At 41.9% G+C, this 20,728-nt stretch overlaps 1 protein-coding gene across 1 annotated transcript in view; it reads left to right on the top strand.

The window, feature by feature from the left end:
* The window catches only part of Hdgfl3 (HDGF like 3), a 50,532-nt gene that overhangs the window by 17,778 nt on the left and 12,026 nt on the right, over nt 1-20,728 (top strand). The window contains exon 2 of the mRNA XM_020175585.2: nt 17,399-17,475. Coding sequence (XP_020031174.1) covers nt 17,399-17,475 — 77 coding nt within the window. The remainder of the gene's footprint in view (nt 1-17,398; nt 17,476-20,728) is intronic.

Raw genomic sequence — 20,728 nt, 5'->3', positions numbered from 1 at the left:
TGGTTGCTTCTCATGTACTTAACCAACTAACTTTGCAGTGGTCAGTGTCAAAAACAGTAAAACAGCATTTACTTATTCTTTTAAAAAAATATACTGAATTCCTGCTGCTTGCCAGACACTGTTCTGGGTGCTAGGGATCCGCAGTGAGTGATATGGGAAGTTCTGTGTCCTCATGAAGCTTCCATTTGAGTTGGGAGGAGGGCATGAATAAGCAAGCCAGTGAAGTGAAATGCGGTTTGCATGGCCGTGAGAGCAGTGGGAAAGAGAGGCAGAGAAGAGGGCACTGTTTGTGCATTGGAGGACTTCTTGAGATGGGATTGCAGCAGTTCACTGTGCTGTGGGAGGAAGTCACACACTGCCTGAAGGAATGGTGGGAAGGAGCCGGGTATGCTCAAGGAAAAGCAAGGAGGTGAGTGAGGCTGCACTGGAATCCTCTCTAGGGGAAGAGGCAGGGCACTTCAGGGAGACAGACAAAAACCCTAGGGTTTTTGGATTTTAGTAATACATCCAGAGTTTTTAAAGTGCAGAAAGCCATTGGAGAATTTTGAGCAGGGTTTATGTCTAGGGACTGAAGAATTGATTGCTGGGAGCAAAGTCAGAGATGGGGCTGGATGCAGAGGGCTTAGTGAGGTGTTTGCAGGAGTTTAGGCTCCACCTCGGGGAGAACAGCCATGCACATGGAGAGAAGGGGCTAGCTTGGTGATAGGTTTTAGAAGTATAATTGAAGGGTGCAGTGTGTATGTGAAGGAGAAGGTTGAGTGGGTGCTTCCAGGTGTCTGGTGGAAGCAGAGCGGATGGTGATGCAAGTGATACTGTTTAATCACATGGTGATGAACAGGATAGGCCACAAGGTTCTGTTTAAAACTCTGAAACTCCAGCTGCCTTTGAGACACCCCACTGTGTGGATCTGAAGCTCAGAAGAAAGCACTGGGCTTGGGGGTCAAATTTCCAGACCTCGGAATTGGATGAGATGCTCAGGGAATAGGTGCGGAGAGAGGAGAGCCTGGGGGCTGTGAAAGGACACTCTTGAGAAGAGGTGAGGTCAGAAAAACTTCTGTGTCAGGACAAACTTAGAAGACAGAAACATTTCAAAGGATGTTCCATGTAATGGGGAGGTGGGTCTAATGGAAATTATAGATACCAGGTTAATATGTCGCAAATGAATATTGAAAAGACAACCCTGAGAGAAATGCAGAAAGATATGAATATAGGCAGTTCCCTGAAGGACAAAACCTGTTGCCAGTAAACCTAGGCAAAGATACATAACCTCAGCATTAATCAGGACCAGGCAGAGTTAAAAGAGCAGTAGTACCGAATCCTGTCAAAGATTGAAGGAAGGGCGTTCTCATTCCTTGGTGCAAATGTGAATTGCTGAAGCCTTTTTTGAAAGCAGCCTGGTGATAGCTATTAAAATGAGAAATATCTCCAGCCTCTGATCCAGCAGTCTCACTCCAGCAATCTCTCATGGAGACTGAAACACCAGTGCGAAAACAGAGAAGTGTGCTTACTACAGCCTTTTAAAGACAGGTGCCCATACCTCAGGGGAAGGTTAAACTTGGGGTTATCCATCCACTGGTTATTGTGCTGCCATTAAAGGAAGTTAATTAGATCTGTGCCATTGATTTCAAGGACTTTTTATGATGCAGAGAATTTTATAAACTATGATTCTTTGTTTGTATTTGTGTGAAACATAGTAGACTCTCCCCACAAAAACACCCTCGGCCCAGGTATGGAACATTTGTTTATGATTAGGTATATGGAGATGGATGAAGCATAATTCTGTGAGTTTTATGGTTTCTGTGGTTCTGGAGTCCAAGCCTGGCTTACCTGGACCCTTCAGTTCTTGTCTTCATAAGGACAGTCATCTTAAGGCTTGGCCAGATCGTGCATCCACCTTCAAGCTCACCTAAGTAGTTGTTGGCAGGGTTCAGTGTTCCCTGAGTTGTTGACTTAAGGACTTCATTTCCTCATGAGCTCTTGGCCAGATCCTGCCCTGGTCTCCGCCTCGTGGGCTTCATAGAGCAGTTCACAGTGTGGCAGCTATCCTCCTCAGAGCACGTAAACAGTGCAGCAGCCAACAAGCCAGAAGTCACCGTCTTTGGAACCCTAACTTTAGAAGTAATAAGAGCAGGTGACAAGGGCCTCAAAAGGGGATTTTATTCAAAGCCATGAATATCAGCAATGGGGTCACTGGGAGCCATTTTAGAAACAGCCTGCCACCCCCACCAACAGCATTCCTGGAATTAGCCCATCCTCATGTCTCTGGATACAGACAGAAGTACCTCTTTGACAGTGGTCTCACTGATAACTTCCTTTTCCCTGGACATCTGGTACATTCTCAGCTTTTTTCTACTGCAGTTGCTTCACCTCCAGGTGGCCCTCTTGGACAGGATTTAAGACAACCCGCACTGTCTGTCTCCAGCTACAGAGTCCTGGAAGGCTTGTGTTCTTTCCAAGAAACTCTGGAAGAGCAAGCCAGTTTCAGGGCAGCCTCACCCATTTCACCCTGCCAGCAGCACCCTACCAGAAAGCCCTGTACTTTCTCAGAATTTCTCAGATTTGGGTCGAACGCCAGCCCTCTGTGACTTCTAAACTCCAGGTGATGACATTGCTTACATTATATTCTCCAGGTAGTGTTGTTGAAGCTTCTTTCCATACTTGAGGTCTCTGGAAAACGGGGGGGAGGGGCCGGGACCCATAGCATTCCAGAACCCTCTCCTGACAATGCTAGCTTTTCTCTTGCTTCCTCCAGCTCCAGCCTCTTTTCTTGTTTGTCATTCTGGAGCTGGTGTTTACAAGGGTTTCCCCGGCATTGTTTGCTGCTTCCTCTTTCTGCAGTGTATTATCTGCTAGCCTGGATCTTCAGTGGACCTGACACGCTTGTGCTTCTGTATTGACATCCTATTTCCTCTGCTGGTTGCCTTATTCTTACTCTTTCTCTGAGCATTTGCCTTGGATATTTTCCTGAAGTAACTGTAGCAAGTAAAGTGATCACTGACTAATTTATTAAACCAAACAGTGGAACCCACTAAAGGAAAGATTAATAGAGAATGAGAAAGGAAGGAATACAAGACAGAGGAAAGCATTAAACATCTCATTTCAGATTAGAGTAAATATTATTTTAATATTGTAGAAATATCATTTTAATGTTTTTAACATTTGAAATGCATGTAGAATTTTAAATGTAGCATTGGAGTTACAATTTATAAGATATACACACAACAAGAGAAAATAGGCATTAAAAAGCGGATATTATATTTCAAGCATAAGTGGTTTTCATTTGCACTAATAAAATACAACAGTGTAATGCTTTCTCTCCTATGTCTGACCTGACATAGAAGAGAAAAAGGCAAAAATTAGCCCAAGTAAGAAAGTTCTGTTTATCAGACTGGAATAAAACAAATAGAGATAGCCATATTTATGTCACTATATGTGATATTGTTTCACACCACAAATTAAAGATGTGTGCAAATTGGCACAGGCCATATAACATGGATTCCAGGTGTCAAAATTTAACTTTACACGATCATTTTCCTTTAAATTTTTTGGTGGAGGAGGAAAGAACTGGAAGATGAGAATAAAGCAGTGAATTTTCTCCATTAAAATGTACCATACAAAATCGTATACAGTTAGGAAGAATTCTCTGGAGGAGGGAGATGGGAAAGGAGGGAGATGGGAAAGGAAGGATAAAGGCCAATAAATGAAGGTTCTAGAAGTTCAGACTGTTTGCAGTGGGAAAAGGTGCTCTTTACGTCCAATCAGATGAGTTCTCATTGGTTTGGTCCTCAGCTTGACTATTTACAGGAAAAGCCCTCAGCACATGTCATAGCAGGGTATGCTAAGTTTGCTCATTCTTTAACAGGAATTCCACATCCTGTGTGTCTATATTTTTATTGGCAATGGTTTTTTTTTAAATTAGTTTTTCATTTCAGAAGAAAATATAATTTTGTAACACTACCATTCCAACTTCACAGAGTACTTGGTTTTACCCTTGCTAATGTTTCTTAGTGTTTCTGTGAACACACATTTTACATGGTTACCATTTTATATTTTGAAGTTTGCTCTGGTCACTCTTTGATAATATTATCAGCTTTCCGAGTCTGGATACATGATAGGCGATGGTATGTGCCATAATTTAGTTAACCATTCCTACACTGATGTCCTCCTTTTGTTTTTGGTAGGACTGGGGTTTGAACTCAAGGTTTTGCACTAGCAAAGCAAGTGCTCTACTGCTTAAACCACACCTCCAGTCCATTTTGCTGTGGTTATTTCAGAGATGGGGTGGGGCTCTCAAAAACTGCCCAGACTGGCCTCGAACCGAGATCCTCCCAGTCTCAGCCTCCCAAGTAGCTAGGATTATGGGTGTGAGCCACCAGCACCTGACTGTTTCTTCTTTTGGCAGGAGAGCTTCAGTGAACATCTTGGTTTATCTATATATACTCAGGCCCTTGCTTTCATAACATAGATTATTTCTTAGAAGTAAAATTGTTAGGTAATATGATAGGTATGCTTGAAGTTTTATGATACAAGCAGTCATAGCAACTTCTCAAATATTCTAACCAGTAATTATGTATATGAGTGTCCGTTTCTCTATACCCTAAATAATTCATTAAAAACACAAAAGTGATGCTAGGGAAAGCATGGGAATGTTTTCGTAATCTTAGACTAGGAATGACCTTTTAAGCAAGATGCAAACCCATAAGCCAAAAGGAAAGCAGGTGGCAGCTTTTACTAAATAGAAATGCTTTCTTCTGGTGCCTGTGATCCCAGCTAATTGGAGGCCAACACAGGAAATGCTAGCAATAAAGTCGACAAATGATAAATGGAAGAAACATTTGTGTGTGATAGACAGGGTTGATTTGTGTTTGTGCAGAGAGAGGAGTAGGAGCTGTAGGTCATATAATGATGTTCCAGTCAGCAGCAGACTGCGTGTACAGTGATCTTGTTATGAAGGAGCTGAGTCATTGCTGTCACCTAGTGATGTGGCACACACTGTGTGTTGTGAGGAAGCTGCTGTGAATAGACCTGCTGAGCTGCACCTGCAGTTATGTACAGTACACAGTACTTGGTACTAAGCGGCAGTGCTTCTGGCTCACACATCTGCTGTAGGCTGTCACTGCAGTGTACTCCTACTGCTGGCTTAGACCACCTCTTACTGCCCACGCCTGCCATGTCTCTCTATTGCCTTGTTTTCTCCTGCGTTTGAGCTCATCGGTGGTGTTATTCATCAGGGTCCTGGAGGCAGCAGGTCACACACATGTACACTGCACTGTCTGGGTCTCACAGCTGTCTAGTATCCTCACAGCAAAATTGCCTAAAGACACTTGTCAGAATGTATCTCCACCACTAAGAAGCACAGTCTGTGCGTGTATTCATATATATGCAGATATAGTCATCCCTCTCTATACGTGGATTCTGCATCCTCTATTCAACCAAAACTGCTCAGGAAAAAAAAATACTTAATTACTAAGTACATACAGACTTTTTCTTAACATTATTCTCTAAACAAGATAACGTAACAACTGTATAACGTTTGCCTTGTGTTAGGTATTATAAGTAATCTAGAGATAACTTAAGTATGTGGAAAGGACATGTGTAGGTTATATGCAAATACTAAGCCATTTGATAGAGGGGACTTGAGTATCCATAGGTTTTGGTGTCCAAGGGGAGTCCTGAAACTAACTGCTCATGGTTCCCAAGGGACAACCTTATGGTTGGAGATCAGGAGGATCCCAGTTGCAGGCCAGCCAGGGAAAAAAGTGATGCCCACATCTCAACAAATAAGCCAGGCATAGTGGCCCACAACAGCAATCCCAGCTATGCAGGAGGGTTTCAGGCTGACCTGGGCAAGAAGCCCTATCTAAAAGGTAACCTAAAGAAAAAGGGTGAGAGATGTGGCTCAAATGACAGCCCTTGCCTAGCAAGTATAAGGCCCTGAGTTCAAACCCCAGTACCACCAAGAAAAGGAGGGCGGGAGAGAGGGAGGAAAGAAAACTGAGCCTTCTACAGATCAGTAATGAAAGGTCAGCAACCCAGTAGGAAATCAGGCATTGGATGTGAAAAGGCAGTTTAGAGAAAATACTCCAACACCCTGTTAACATGTGAAAAGACAGTCAACCTTGCCCACAGTTTTAAAAGTATGAATTAAAACAAAACACCATTTTCACACAGCAAATTTAGGTAAGTTGAAAACTGGATAATACCCATTACCATTGAGGGTATAGGGAGATAGGGACTCATGCATCGTTGGTGGGAGAGGGTTAATAAAATTCCTGTACTTGGCAACTTTAAAAAATCCTATTTTGAATATTGTAACTGAAATACTGTATGTGGCTTTAAAATTCAACCTTGGCTTTTAACAAAGCACAATGGTATCCTGCTCATCTTGATTTATTAACTAGAAAATATCTGTTGCTTTCCATTGTAACAGACAAGGATGTAACCAACTTGTTCTGCCATGCTTATCCCTCTCCTCTCTCCTCCCACTTTACCAACCTGTTATGAAATTTTTCAGACACGCAGAAAAGTCCTGTATGAAAGTGAGCATGCATACTACACCCACTACATTTTGCTGAATTTGCCTTGTCATATTTCTGTCCATCTAGCAAGCAACCTCCATCCATCAATCCGCTTTTTATATTTTAAAATAAAATGAAGACATTAGTGTATTTCATCCCCAAACACTTCAGCATGCACATAAGTAACTAGAGTTCCATATTTCTTTACATTTTATGTAAAAATTATATATAACGAAAGCACAAATCTTAAGTTTTCCATTTGATGAGTTCTGAAAAAATATAACCTGTAAAACCCAACTCCAGCCAAGGTAGGAAATATTAGCAACACTCCAACTCTCATGTCTTCCCAGTCACCACCTCCACCTCCCCCAAAGGTAGTCACTGTCCAGTTGTTTGTTTTTGCCACCAGTTAGCATTTCCTTTTCTAGAATTTTCTATAAATGGAATGGTTGACATTGTAATCTTGTATAAAGCTTCTTTCATTTAGCACATCTTTGAGTTTCATCCATGCTGTTATTATTATTGTTGTTGTTGTTACTGAATAGCACCCCCTTCTGTGAACTTGCCATTTTGTTTAGCCATTCTAACCTTAGTGGACACTGGAGCTATTTCCAGAGTTTGGCTCTTGTCAATGAAGCTGCTATAAACATTTTTGTACAAACCTTTGTGTGAACATATGTTTTCATTTCTTTAATGTGTAGAGCTTATGACAGTTTGGTATGTGAAATGCTACCCACAGAGACTGCTTTACACCTTGCAGAATGGTGGCAGTTGTCAGTCAGGAGTGGAGCACCTGGAGCCCTCTTGTGCTACTTGAGGAAATGTGAAATGGTGTAGCCACATCAGTTTCCTATAAAAGTAAATGTGTACCTGCACTGTTACCTAGTAATCCTACTACTAAGCTTTTACCCAAGAGAAATACCAATTGTCTACAGCAAGAAAAGCACAAGAGTGTTCATAGCAGCTCCATTCACAGTAGCCCCACGCTAGAAACAAAACACATGCCCCATCAGCCAGAGTGCTGGCATGCAGTATCACTTGCAGTGTAAAAGAATGGCCTGCTAATATGATACGGTTCATCTCAAACGTACACTGAGCGAAAGAAGCCATCGGCCAACGACTTGTCTCTGTAGGGTTCTTCTCAAGTTCAAGAATTAGATAAGTAGTTGCTTGTGGGGGATGGGAAATAGCTGGGGAGAGCACTAGGAACCAGCTCATCTACAGAGCACTTTATTAGGCGTTCATTATGTACATTAGTGCTGTCTACATTTAAGATGAGTGGATTTCATGCCATATAAGTTTTACATCAACAAAAGTTAAAACACTAAAAGCAAGCATATTTTATACCCACTCAGAATTGATTCTGTGTGGCCAGTTGCATAGGTGGCTGCCATTTTTAGACAACTCAATTCAAACGTGACTTCTAGTAATTGTTAAAAACAGATTTAAATGACAATCTTTTGTAAAGGTCATAAACAAAAGTTCCTCTCTTTTTACAGAGCACCCAGCTCTGTAGAGTTCTTTTAAAGATAAAAATGTCAAACCAGGTGCGGGTGGCGCACGCCTGTAATCCTAGCTACTGAGGAGGCAGAGATCGGGAGGATCGCAGTGTTGAAGCCAGCCCAGGCACATAGTCCGTGAAACCCTATCTCGGGAAAAAAACCTTCACAAAAAAGGGCTGGTGGAGTGGCTCAAGGTAAAGGCCCTGAGTTCAAACCCCAGTGCCAAAAAAAAGACTAAAATGTCAGTATTTCCAAGGTTTTATCAAATAAAAACAAAAATCTTTAATTATCAAATTATCAACTAATAGATGATATTTTGTTTACTTGAAGATAACCAGGGATTGCTACTTCTAGACATTTCTTAAACTGCTATAGGAAAGTGTTTCTGTGTCATTGTATTTGCAGTTCTTTTAATAAGTAGTGTCCTTTCAGAAACTAAATTGATTAGTTGTTGTTTACTAAACCCATACTCACTCTAAGCAGCTCTTCCCCTTTCTGTCACGTCAGCTGCCTTTCCTCCATTGTTTCTCCTCTGCCCCTGTGCTAAATCTGTCAACTTACTGCAGACGTGTCCAAATGCATTTTTATAACATTACGGGTTTGCTTCCCCTTGTAATTTACCGTGCATCATGAGCTTGTATTTTGTTTTCTTATCAATCAGTACTCAGGAGTTGCACTCAGAACCCTGCACTTACTCGACAGTGCTCTGCCACCTAAGTCACACTGCCAACCCTTTTTGCATTGGCTACTTTTGAGATAGTGTCTTTGCTTCTCCCCTTTGTGCTTCGCAGCAGTAGCTGGGATAACAGGTATGTACCACTGTGCCCTGACATTGGTTGAAGATGGAGTCTTGCTAACTTTTTGCCCAGGCTATCCTTGAACTGTGATCCTCCCAGTCTTGCCTCCCAAGTAGTTTATTTTGGTTTTGAGATAGAGTCTTTAGCTTTTGCCCATGCTGGGCTGGGACTCGTGATCCTGCTCCCTCTGCCTCCTGAGTAGCCTCCTAAACTTTCTTTTATCTTCACACTGGTTTTTCATCTGCTCTGTTTGCCAGCTGGGCCCAAAAGATCCATCTCATTGCCATATCCAGAGACAAGCTTGTGCTCAGACACTTCTTTATACTCTAACCTCAAAATCGTGTTCTGAGTAGTTCATTATGAAAGTGTCCACAGCTCTTCCCATCACAGCTAGGGCCACTGGTTCCCCAAGTGCACCGCAGGCGGCCTCAGATTCTGAGCCAATCTGGAGGCGTTGGTCTTCCCTACTGTTTTCTTCTTCCTACTATTGAAGTCTGAAGTAAATGTTGATACTAGGTTGTCACCTACAGTTCCAGTGATAGTCGTGACCACCCCCACCCAGTGACAGCTGTTAAACTTCACTCTTCAACACTTTCTCTCCCTCTGCACACAGAGCTGGCCCCATTCATAGGACTGAGTAGTCTAAGAACTTTTCATTCACAGACTTTTTACTATGTATCTATCATTGTCAGCACCGCTGTAATCAGAAAGGCTATAGTAGTGACTAAAACAAGACTTCATGTCAGGCAAAAGCTAGAAGTCATGCAGCAGAAACAGGGACTAGAAAATGGTAGGGAAAGAGGTGCTAGTTTAGGTTAGGTTGTAAAGGAAGACTGGTTAAGGGATACTTAGGCAGAGATTTGAATGAACTAGTCAGTTGGCTGTGAGCACTCTGAGAGAAGATTCTGTCAAGGAGGAACCTTGGTGTCTTTGACCAGCCATCTGGCCCTGAGGCCCTCAGACTCCTGCAGTGGATAAACCCCTAAGTCACCACACAGGTAGCTCTGAGTCATCATGTGGAATCTCTTGCCTCTGTGTCCTGGATGGATCCCCTGATAGTGATGCCTGTCTGCTTTTGAATCTCTCCGCTCACTCCACCGGAGTGGGAGTTATTCCTACCCTATGGGTGTTGCTGTGGAGCATGCACCATTCCACCCCAGCCGATATTCACTGATCACACTGCCCACAACCACAGGAGGACGCTGCATACCACACGGGGCCAGCGGGCATAGCACCTGGAAACGGTGAAGAACAGGATGGTGGGAGCAGACTTTATAGTATCAAGGTAGTGGGCTAGCACCTGGTTCCCACAGGATGTGATTGGCAGGGAACTGAAGCCTGCCACCCAGGGATGAGTAAGGAATCTGGTCCCTCTAACAGGGAGGGTTTGGACAAGAGGGCTTTCTTCATCCACAGGCACACAGTGCAGTGGGGAGAAATAGAGCAGCTGTCGAGGCCTTCCTGAGGCAGCATGCAAAGCTGAGCTGGTCTAAACCACAGTCTAACCGGGCTGAGTTTCCTGGAGATACTCTAAACTCAGCACCACACAACTGTCATCAGATCTCATCTGTGTCTAAGATAGGTAAAAACAGTGGGTTAGTCAAAAAACCAGTGCTCTTTCAGAAGTGAGGAGCTTTTGTTTGTTTCAAAACAAACTTAAGGATATGACAGTCAGCACAAAGTCCAAGAGGTTATTCTAGACCTTTGCGACCTACTCAGGCTGTTCAGAGGTGAATGCTGCATCTTGTTAAGAGCAGACAGAACACTCCAAGACTAGTTGACTTTCCCGCAGAAAACCAAATTCTACTTTTGTCCTAATATTTGGTATTGATGGGCTCAAGGCTTTTCTCTTGTAATCTCATGACTAAATTGTTCAAAACTGAGCCAGCTTTGCAAAATGTGATTATTTCATTGCATATTTTCAGACTGTTCACTGTTACAGTCCAAGGAAAATAGTTCCTTTTCCACAAGCCTTCTGCAACCTCCAGTGTCCATCCAGCTTTTATCCTTTACAGGCTCATCCACATTTTGGAAGAGCCCAGATACTTTAAGGAGTCATTTAATTTTCTCCATTAATGAACAGAACACATCCCAGTGCCTTACATATACAGCTGTACTTTTCACTTGTTTTTACATTATCTCAATACTTAATCAGAGTAATTTCTGTTTCACAGTTACATAATCGAGAAATTTCTGTCAGTAAAAATGCTCATGTGCGTACATAACACATCCCGTTTCCATGCCTTCTGAGAGTGGCAAAATAGCCTCTGCTTAACGTGAAAATCCAAATCAAAGGCACAAGTATTAAAACTATGCAGTGACCAATGTTTCAGTATTTTGCCTTACTTATAAATTATTTAAATATACAAAGTATCCATTAGCTAGCTCAATTTAATGCTAGTCCCTGGTCTTAAAGTTGACTAGCAATATTTGAAATATGTTCAGCCCACCTCAGACTGTAATTGCTGTTGGCAAAAAAAAAAAAAAAAAAAAAGTTGTGAGAATTCAAATTTAAAGTTTACATTTTCCTTAGTCTTAGACATTATATAAAAGTAATAGCAGCTTACTAGCAGTATCAGAAATTTAAGAAGTTCACATGTAATTAGTTCTTCCATGAGAAACAAACCCAAATCTTATTTTAAAAACTGAAATATTTGTTCATATTACTCTCTACAGAAGCTAAATCCAGACAAAAACAAATAGCTGAAATTATCAAACCAATCTGACTTGTTTAAGAATTCACTTTGATTACTTGAATTTGATTTTGATATAAAAATTAAGCTATAATTTCTGAAAGGTTTTTCCAAGTTGGCCAGGTGCCAGTGGCTCACGCCTCTAATCCCAGCTACTCAGGAGGCCAAGATCAGAGAATAGCAGCCAGCCCGGGCAGATAGTTCAAGAGACCCTATCTCAAAAAACCATCACAAAAAGGGCTGGTGGAGTGGCTCAAGGTGTAGGCCCTGAGCTTAAGCCCCAGTAACGGTGGTGGCGGGAAGCCACCAAATTTAATATAGTACTTCTGTAATTTAAAAACTAGAAAATTTGACATTTTTTACATTTTTAAATTGTTGTACATATAAATTATTTTATTTCAATATGGCCAAATAATGCCTAGCCATATAGCAACCTGTAAAATGAACAAATTTGGAGAATTTATGCTTTTTTAAAATTAGGATATATTCGGTGTACAGGGGGGAGATTCATAGGGACAATTCCAAATAAGCTTATATTATACATTGGCATCTCTCCCCTTCAACCCCCACCCCACCCTGACTTAAAGCAATTTCAAGAGATTTCTCTGTTCTATTTCATGCAAGTATATGGAGACCACCAACCATATACCCTCACCTTAATCTTCATTTACCCTCCCCCCAGTACCCCTCCACACACACTGTGCCTATTTTATAATCCTGTCTTTCATTATTAATATTTAAGTTGATGTTCAGAGGGTTTTCTCAGTGTACCCCGCTGTGAGTCTACTTTACTTTGGTCCATTCGACCCTTTCCATTTCTCTCCTCACCCCTTTACCTCCCACCCCATTCTTCAACAGCTTTCAGTACACATCCTTGTGTCCTCTCCCTTCACAGATGTTATGTTTTATGATATTGTTGATGCCCTATCATTCTCTCTTCCTTTCCCTCTTCCCCAAGTTCCATAGAGAAATTCCACTGTCACCAACACGTTCTACCTCTGAGTTTGTGTGTGATCGTGCTGCTTTTTGTGTATATGTTTATCTTTGGATCTGTCTTCCGTGTCTGAGAGAAAACATTTGTGTTTCTGATCGTACATTTAACGTGATGTCCTGCAGTTGCATCCATTTTCTTCCAACCCCATGGCTGAGTAAAACTCCATTGTGTACGTAGACCACAGTTTCTTGATCCATTCATCAGTTGTGGGGCACCTGGGTTCTTTCCAGAGCTTGGCTGTTGTGAACAGTGCTGCGAGGAACATGGGTGCACAGGTGCCTCTATTGTATCCTGACTTACGTTCCTTTGGATAGGTGCCCAGGAGCAGTATCACTGGATCATATGGCAGGTCTATCTTTAGCTTTTTGAGGAATCTCCCTACTTTCCAAAATGGTTGTACTAATTTCCATTCCCATCAGAAGTGTATCAGGGTATCCTCGCCAGCATTTGTCATTATTACCTTTGATTATGGCCATTCTAACTAGGGTGAGATGAAATCTTAGTGTAGTTTTGATTTGCATCTCTTTTATAACCAGGGAAGTTGAGTACTTCTTCATGTATTTACTGGCCATTTGTACCTCTTCCTTTGAGAATTCCCTGTTTAATTCATGTGCCCATTTTTTCATTAGGATGTTGATTCTTTGTGGGTTAAGTTTTTTGAGTTCCCTATAGATTCTGGATATTAGACCTTTGTCAGATGAGTAGGTGGCACAGATTTTCTCCCATTCTGTGGGCTACCTGTTGAGTCTAGTGACTGTTTCTTTTGCTGTGCAGAAGCTCTTAAGTTTGTTGCAGTCTCATTTATTCATTCTTTCTCTTAGATGCTGAACCTTTTGAGTTCTCCTTAGGAAGTCGTTCACCATACCTATATGTTCCAGTATATTCCCTACTACTTCCTGGAGTTGTTTTGAAATTTCAGGTCTTATATTAAGGTCTTTGATCCACTTTGAGTTGATTTTGGTACAGGGTAAGAGGCAGGGATCTAGTTTCAGGCTTCTCCATCTGGATATCTAGTTTTCCCAACAACATTTGTTGAAGAGGCTGTCTTTTCTCCATCGTGTGCCTTGGGCTTCTTTGTTGAAGATCAGTTGGCTGTAGCTGCTTGGGTTTATGTCTGAGTCTTCTAATCCGTTGGTCTTCCTGTCTATTTTTATGCCAGTACCATGTTGTTTGATTGTCAGTTTGAAGTCAGGGATTGTGGTACCTCTAGCATTAGACTTTTTGCTCAGAATTGCTTTGGCTATTCAAGATCTTGTGTGTTTCCATATGTACATTAGGATTGATTTTTCTATCTCTGTGATGAGTGTCGTTGGAATTTTGATAGGGATTGCCATTTTGACAATGTTGATTCTACCAGTCCACAAGCATGGGAAATCTTATCTTCTTACATCTTCTTCAGTTTCTCTCTTCATGGTTTATTGTTTTCATTGAAAAGGTCTTTGGTTTCCTTTGTTAAATTTATTCCAAGGTGCTTAATTCTTTTTGAGGCTATTGTAAATGGGATTGTTTCCCTGATTCCTTTCTCAGTCTGTATGTTGCTGTTTACAGGAAGGCTACTGATTTCCTGTATACTAATTTTGTATCCTGGTACTTTACCAAAGGAGTTTATGACTTCTAATATTTTTGGTAGAATTTTTAGGGTCTTTTAGGTATAGGATCATGTCATCTGCAAACATGAATAGTTTGACTTCTTCCTTCCCTATTTGAATCTTTTTTATTTCTTGCTCTTGTTTTATTGCTCTGGCTAGGAACTCCAAAACTATATTGAATAGGAGTGGGGAAAATGGACAGCCCTGTCTTGTTCCTGACTTTAAGAGGAATGGTTTCTGTTGTTCTCCATTTAGTACGATGTTGGCTCTAGGTTTGTCAAATATAGCATTTATTATGTTGAGGAACATTCCTTCTATTCCTAGTTTCTTTAGAGCTTTTATCATGAAAGGGTGTTGAATTTTGTCAATGGCTTTTTCTGTGTTGATTGAGAGGATCATGTGGTTTTTATCCTTACTTCTGTTTGTAGCTGTATTATGTTTATGGATTTACATATGTTGAACCATCCTTGCATCCCTGGAATGAAACCGACTTGGTCATGGCATATGATCTTTTTGATGTGTTGTTGAATTCTGTTTGCCAATATTTTGTTGAGAATCTTTGCAGACATTTTGTACATTTTTAAAGTATTAGGAAAACAAACTTGCACTGGTGTGTTTTTGCAGTCTCAATACAAAAAGCCTGCAGATTTAGAGGAGTCAAGGGTTAATCGTAAGAAATGCAGGCATAGTGTCCATAGAACCATAGCAAGAGGCTGAAATGTCCTAAAATGTCCCTCAAAGTCATCTGGAGCCTTCTTAAAACCCTCACTCTTTAGCCTAAACCCAAAGTGTCCTAGTGAGAATTGACATGTCTGACTAGTCCCAGTGACACGGACAGTGAAGGTCCTGGACGAGACTGAGGAATTCGAGGCTACCTCCCTGCAGCCTAGTCCGTGGGCTGTAAGTTTTCAGGCTCTGAGGGGCAGAGCACAGTTTTTAAGTGGGATCCAGTTGTCTCTGCAGTGAACAAACAACAGGAAAGGCCACCACGTTTAAAAGTGTTCAGAATCTTATTTCCTGAGGATTGTGTTCCCTTCCATTAAATGTTGTATGTCCTGTTAATGCCTGTAAGCCAATAAAAACAGAGCTCCTTCATCTTAAGAAACTTATCCCTAATTTTTAATATCCTTTTCAAAGGTAGGAAAATATTTCATACTCAAACAGGAAAGATAAAGTCTTTGTCAGGGCTGGCAAAGTAGCTCAAGTGGTAGAGCGCTTGCCTAGCAAGCATGAGGCCCTGAGTTCAAACCCCAGTGCTGCAAAAAAAAAATTTTTTTTTTCACACAGAGTAGATTCAGGTCTGAAACTTTAGCTGCAGATAAAAGACTAACACTAAATTTCTTGCCATGTTACACCCAGTAGATAAGCCAACTCAGTGAAGATGGTCACTTGGTATGCTCTCCTAAGTAGGTAGGATTACAGGTGTGAGCCACCACGCCCACCAACCCACCTCATAAAGTTCCCACTATCTCTTCATATCTCCACACTGCAGACCAAGCTTCCAGCACATGAACCATTGAGGGACACGCTTAAACCATTAAACCATAGTGGTGGGAATGGAATTCCTAGTCATCCATGGTCTCTATAGAATTTCATGGTCTGATGAAGAATCAGGTGAAAATTGAGTAGCACCAGGTAGCAAATACAACAGTAAAACATATCCACAGGTCAGCAGTTATGACAATAAAACTTTGTCCACAATCTAGTAAGGCCTCATAGCCGTGCTTGTGGCTGGACTATCCAGGGCAGGTGGTAAGGGTAAGGTAAGAGAGAGAAGTCAGCCAGCAGGAGCTGGCAGTGAAGGGCTTTGTAAACCACCTAGAGAGCAGCTCTCTCTGGGCGTTCTGTTAGTAATGACTGCCTGCTACTCACTGAGCACCTGGTATGTGTCAGAGATTCTAAAGTGCCCTTCACCTGGTGGTCACAGCAGCCCTACAAGATGAGTGTCAGAGAGATAGACTGCAGTTGAGTACCGCGCCTAAGATCATACAGCCACTAAGTGGCTGTCAGGACCTGTGCCCAGAGCTGGCTTCCAGAGAGCAACCTGGCCAACAGCTAGATTTATTGTGCTAGTGAAGCTTGCATTTCAGGGCCCCTCACTTGCTGGACCTCTGTGCATGCTGGGAGTTGTAGTATTCGGGTGGAGCAAGGAAGCCAGAGTATAACTAGGAACATTTCTACATAGGCATTTGGGGACCTTGCTTAAAGAGGTTTCAAAGTACTGGCAGTTTCTTGCAGCTTGTTTTCTTACTGTAAATAGAAACTTGTGTAATTGAACAGTGTGTGTCTGAAAGAGGAGTTCAGCCATCAGAGAAGGCTGTGAAAGCACTAGCAAGCCCATAAGCAAGTCCACGTGGTTTCATATTGCTGACTTGTGTCATAGGACGGCCACAGGCTGTTTCCTGTCCTGGCGGTGGGAGGTACTGGGGATTGAATTCAGCCTGGTGCTTGCTAGCACTGTGCCTCTTCAGCCCCTCCCCCAGTCCTTTGCTTCTCGTTGATTTCTCCAGCTGACTCTGCCTTTGCTAACCTTGGACCATGATCCTCCTCTTCCTGCCTCCCGGGAAGCTGAGATTACCATAGCATGCCACCATTGCCTGGCAAAGACCATTTCCTGAAATAGTCCAAATAATAAAATACGCATAGCTGTATAATCCAAGGGATTTGAACTTTCCCACCCAAGGCCTCAGCCTCAGCTCTGGGCCAGGACTGAGGTACATTTATTTTTAAAAGCTAGAGATTGATTCAGATGCACAGCTAGGAATGGTGGGAGCAATAAAAACTATAGCAAGATTTGAAGCAAGGAAGTGAACTACTCAGATGTTTGTGTTAACAGCTAGCTGTAGTTAAAATGGTGAGGAGAGGCTTGTGGAGTCCAGGCAAGAGATGAGGTCATTTACTGACTGCATACTGTGAGTGTCCGTTGTCCTCCAGCATGTCTGCCATCGTGTCTTCTAGGGATATGTATTTATTCTCAACTAGTCCAAAAATGTACATCTTTTTGTTGTGTTTTGCTGGTCATTTTAAATTATTTCACAGGGACAGAGTATCAGGAATACTTCTGTTGGGTCAAAGAAAATGAGTACTTTTGGGTTCTGCCTAAGGATTACTATACTGGTTATCATCTGCTCATAGTTTAACTCTGTGTGGAGGCCAGACACACCTTTAGAATCATTTTGCAAGGTTCAAGAAAAGAAAATCTATTAGGATTTTGATTAGAGTAATTTTATTTTGAAATTAGCAATAAATTATCAAATGTTTATATTGTGCTTATGGTAACTAATAGCTAAATCTCTCTCTAATAGATTGATGAACTCCCAGAGGGAGCTGTGAAGCCTCCAGCAAACAAGTATCCTATCTTCTTTTTTGGTACCCATGAAACGTAAGTTAACAAAATAAAGTTTCAACGGCTCTAATTGTTCATAGATGATCTATAATGTTTTATATGTCATAAAGTCATTATAATCAATTACATAAAGTTTCCAAGCTTAACAATGCATTTTTCTTCGTGTAAGAAGTTTTCATTTCATGAGAAGTTGAAGTCTTGATAATAACAGCATGACTTTGCCTTTGACTGTCCTTTCTGTTTCTGTTTAACGTTCTCTTCAGCCAGAGGTCTCCTGTAGGAACCTGTGAGTGCTAAAGTGTCCCTTACCACTCCAGTCATTTCCTTTGTAGCTTTTGCTTATTTCCCCTGTGGAGAAGTTTCTTTCATTCATGTCTCACAGAACAAGGTTATCTTCTCTCAGCCTCTTTTCATTTGGTGGACTTGGAAGCAAACTGCTACTTTTTTAGGTTTTCTAATGCCACGGATTAGTGTACGACCTCAGGTAATAGAGACATTTCTTTCCTTCCTTCTTTTGAAATAATCCAGAGGTAGGCAGATAGATCAGGGTAGACAGTTCTGCTCTAGGAACCCAGTTCCTTCTCCTCATCCTGTGTTGCCCTTGTTTGCTTATTTAATAAACAAAACAAACCTGCTTCAGCGTGCATGTGTTTCTTCCAGGCAGAGGGAAGGGAAGAGAGAAGTGAAGAAACAAGTAATTCCTAGGAAGGAAATGAAGGAAGGCTCACCTGTCACTTCCATGTGTACTTATTCCATTGGCAGGAACTTGGCCATGTGACCCTGCCTAGCTACAGAGAAAGCTGGGTGACATGGCTCTGGCTGGGAGATGCTAAGAGAATGGGAGAAGTAGTCCATTAAGGAGAGAAGGGAGAACAAAATGACACTTGGTGGTGGTTGGCAATCTTTGAACACTAAGAATGCATCCTTTCTTCTCATGTGAGTGTTAGCAGAGCCTCTCTCTACCACTTTGACATCTTCCACATTCTTGTCTTGAAAGAACCAGGACAGGGTTCTCAAGGCAGATTTCTTTCTTCGTGTGAGAAATACTTGTGCTTCTTCCAAAAAGTTAGTTTTCTGTGGGGTTTTTGTTTCATTTTGTTGTTTTGTTTTGTATTGTTTGGGGGTTTGGTTTGGTTTGGTTTTTGCAGTGCTGAGGATCAAACCCAGGGCCTCGAGCATGCTGGGCAAGTACTCTAGCACTAAGCTATACTCCCTTCTGTTTTTAACCTAATAAACACTGTGGGCACTAGTGGCGTAGCTCAAGTAGTGAAGCACCTGCCTGGCAAGTGTCAGGCTCTGAGTTCAAAGCTTAGTATTGAAAAAAAGCAAAAAAAAGACAACTGAGTAGCCAGTGTGGTGTGTGCAACTCATCCAGTTTTCCTCCATAGAGCAGTTGCTAGAAAGCCTAAAGGTCTTTCTTCTAACAAGTGCACAGGGCTTTGTGATATGTGTTTTCTAGTTATCCCATTCCTGCCCCATTTTATGTGTGCACCATTGTTCTGGTTTTTCTTTAACATAATCCATGTCCAAGTGATCTGGTTGTATTTCTGAGACAAGGCAGGATTTAATAAAACCACCTCATTTCCACTGTAGTACCAAAATCAACCATTCAACCTTGTGTGTTTACTTCCATTCCTGAAGTAAACATTTATTTTCTAAACATAGTAAAAGCATGGGAAATAAAAAGTGCCCTTAAAGAGCCTGCCACCTGGCTACAACTGGTGAACATAACAGAAGCATTCCAGGAACCATTGTGAAGGATTTAACAGGGCTGTCTCTGATAGAATCCTAATGTACATCAGTGGCACCATTCCAGGACTCAATTCAGTGAAAGCAGTTCTATCGAGGATCAATGTAATGTGATTTTTTTCTGGTTTGATCATCCAGAGGCAGATTTTGAACTACTCTATAGGAGAGTGAACTTCCAAAAGCCTGCCATAATATTGTTTCTAAGTGTGGGCTGTGCGTGAACCTGGCGAGGCCCGCCCCGGCTGGTGTTCACCCTCTCTGGGAGGCAGAGATTGAGCTGTGTTGCTTACCCCATGGGCAGTGCCTAGCAGTGTGTGGCCATGTGTTTTCACAAAATAACTGTTCAGCAGAAATTAATTAAACAAAGGGGGAAAGTATGTGAAAGCTGAGGAGCCAGCAAAAAGAGTACCCCAGGTAGACTAGAACTTTCCTCACATCATGGCTTTGACTCTGTTCTACTTGCACAGGCAGCAGGTGGGTGACTGGAGACCCAAGTTCTTCTCCGTGGAGCACAACTCAGTTGTTGTAGTCTAGACAATTCTCAAGGAAGCTCTGGCCAGGAAAAAAAAATTGTTCTTAGAGCATGTAGTTTTAAATAATTTTATTTTCTTCCTTACCCTGTAAGATTTGAAAAACATACAAGAAAGTTAACCAATTGAGAGGGGATTTGGTTTATGAAATTATCTATAATCCAGGGGGAAATAGGCTTGTCTATTACAGAACTTGTAGTTCATTCAGGGTCCCTCTTTTGATAACAGCAAACACGACCAGATATCAGTTAAAGTTATGCCAGGGGCCAGGTGTGGCAGCACACTCCCTGTAATCCCAGCACTCAAGAGGCAGAGGCAGCAGGATCCCAAGTTCAAGGCCAGCCTCAGATCCTGTCTCAAAAAACCAAGGACTGACATTGTAGCTCAGTGGAGGAGCTCTTGCCTAGCATGCATAAGGCCCCAGGTTCAAGCCCCAGCACTGGAAAAAAAAAATCATTCCTGGGGAATGATAATAAAAAATGTGTCATCTGTTCATAGAAGAAAAGCATGCATCTGATCCATCCAAAGGTGGGAGTAAGGAATGAGAAAATAAGGAAGACCAGAAAAGCCTCATTGTTTCTGTGCATAGAGTCAACAGAAGAGAAGACAAAAATCTGAGTAAGAATTCCTCAGAATTCCTCTGAAAGTGAGGTAGTCATGTGCAAAGTCCCCCTTTCTTCCTCACGCTCGTATTCAGCTTGTCAAGCAACACTTTGACAGGATTTTATTAAAACGTCCCATAGCCTAATAAAGTTTGCTGGGTTCAGTGATACGGAATTGTGCTGACTGAACAATTGAAGGTGATCTGGAAACTCAGGACCTTGCTCTTGCTAGGCAGGCAATCCACCACTTGAGCTACTCTCCCATCCCTTTTTGCTTTAGTTACCCGTTCAGGCAGGGTCTTGGGTTTTTGCCCCTGACCCTCCTCAGACCTTGATCCTCTTGTATAGCTGGGATGACAAGTGTACACCACCATGCTTTGGTTGTTGCCTAAGATGAGGTCTCACTAA

The sequence above is a fragment of the Castor canadensis genome, chromosome 19 (genome assembly GCF_047511655.1).
Source record: "Castor canadensis chromosome 19, mCasCan1.hap1v2, whole genome shotgun sequence".
In the NCBI taxonomy this organism is placed as follows: domain Eukaryota; kingdom Metazoa; phylum Chordata; class Mammalia; order Rodentia; family Castoridae; genus Castor; species Castor canadensis.
The sequence above is the reverse complement of the archived record's forward strand: the minus strand, read 5'-3'. Positions and strand labels throughout refer to the sequence as shown.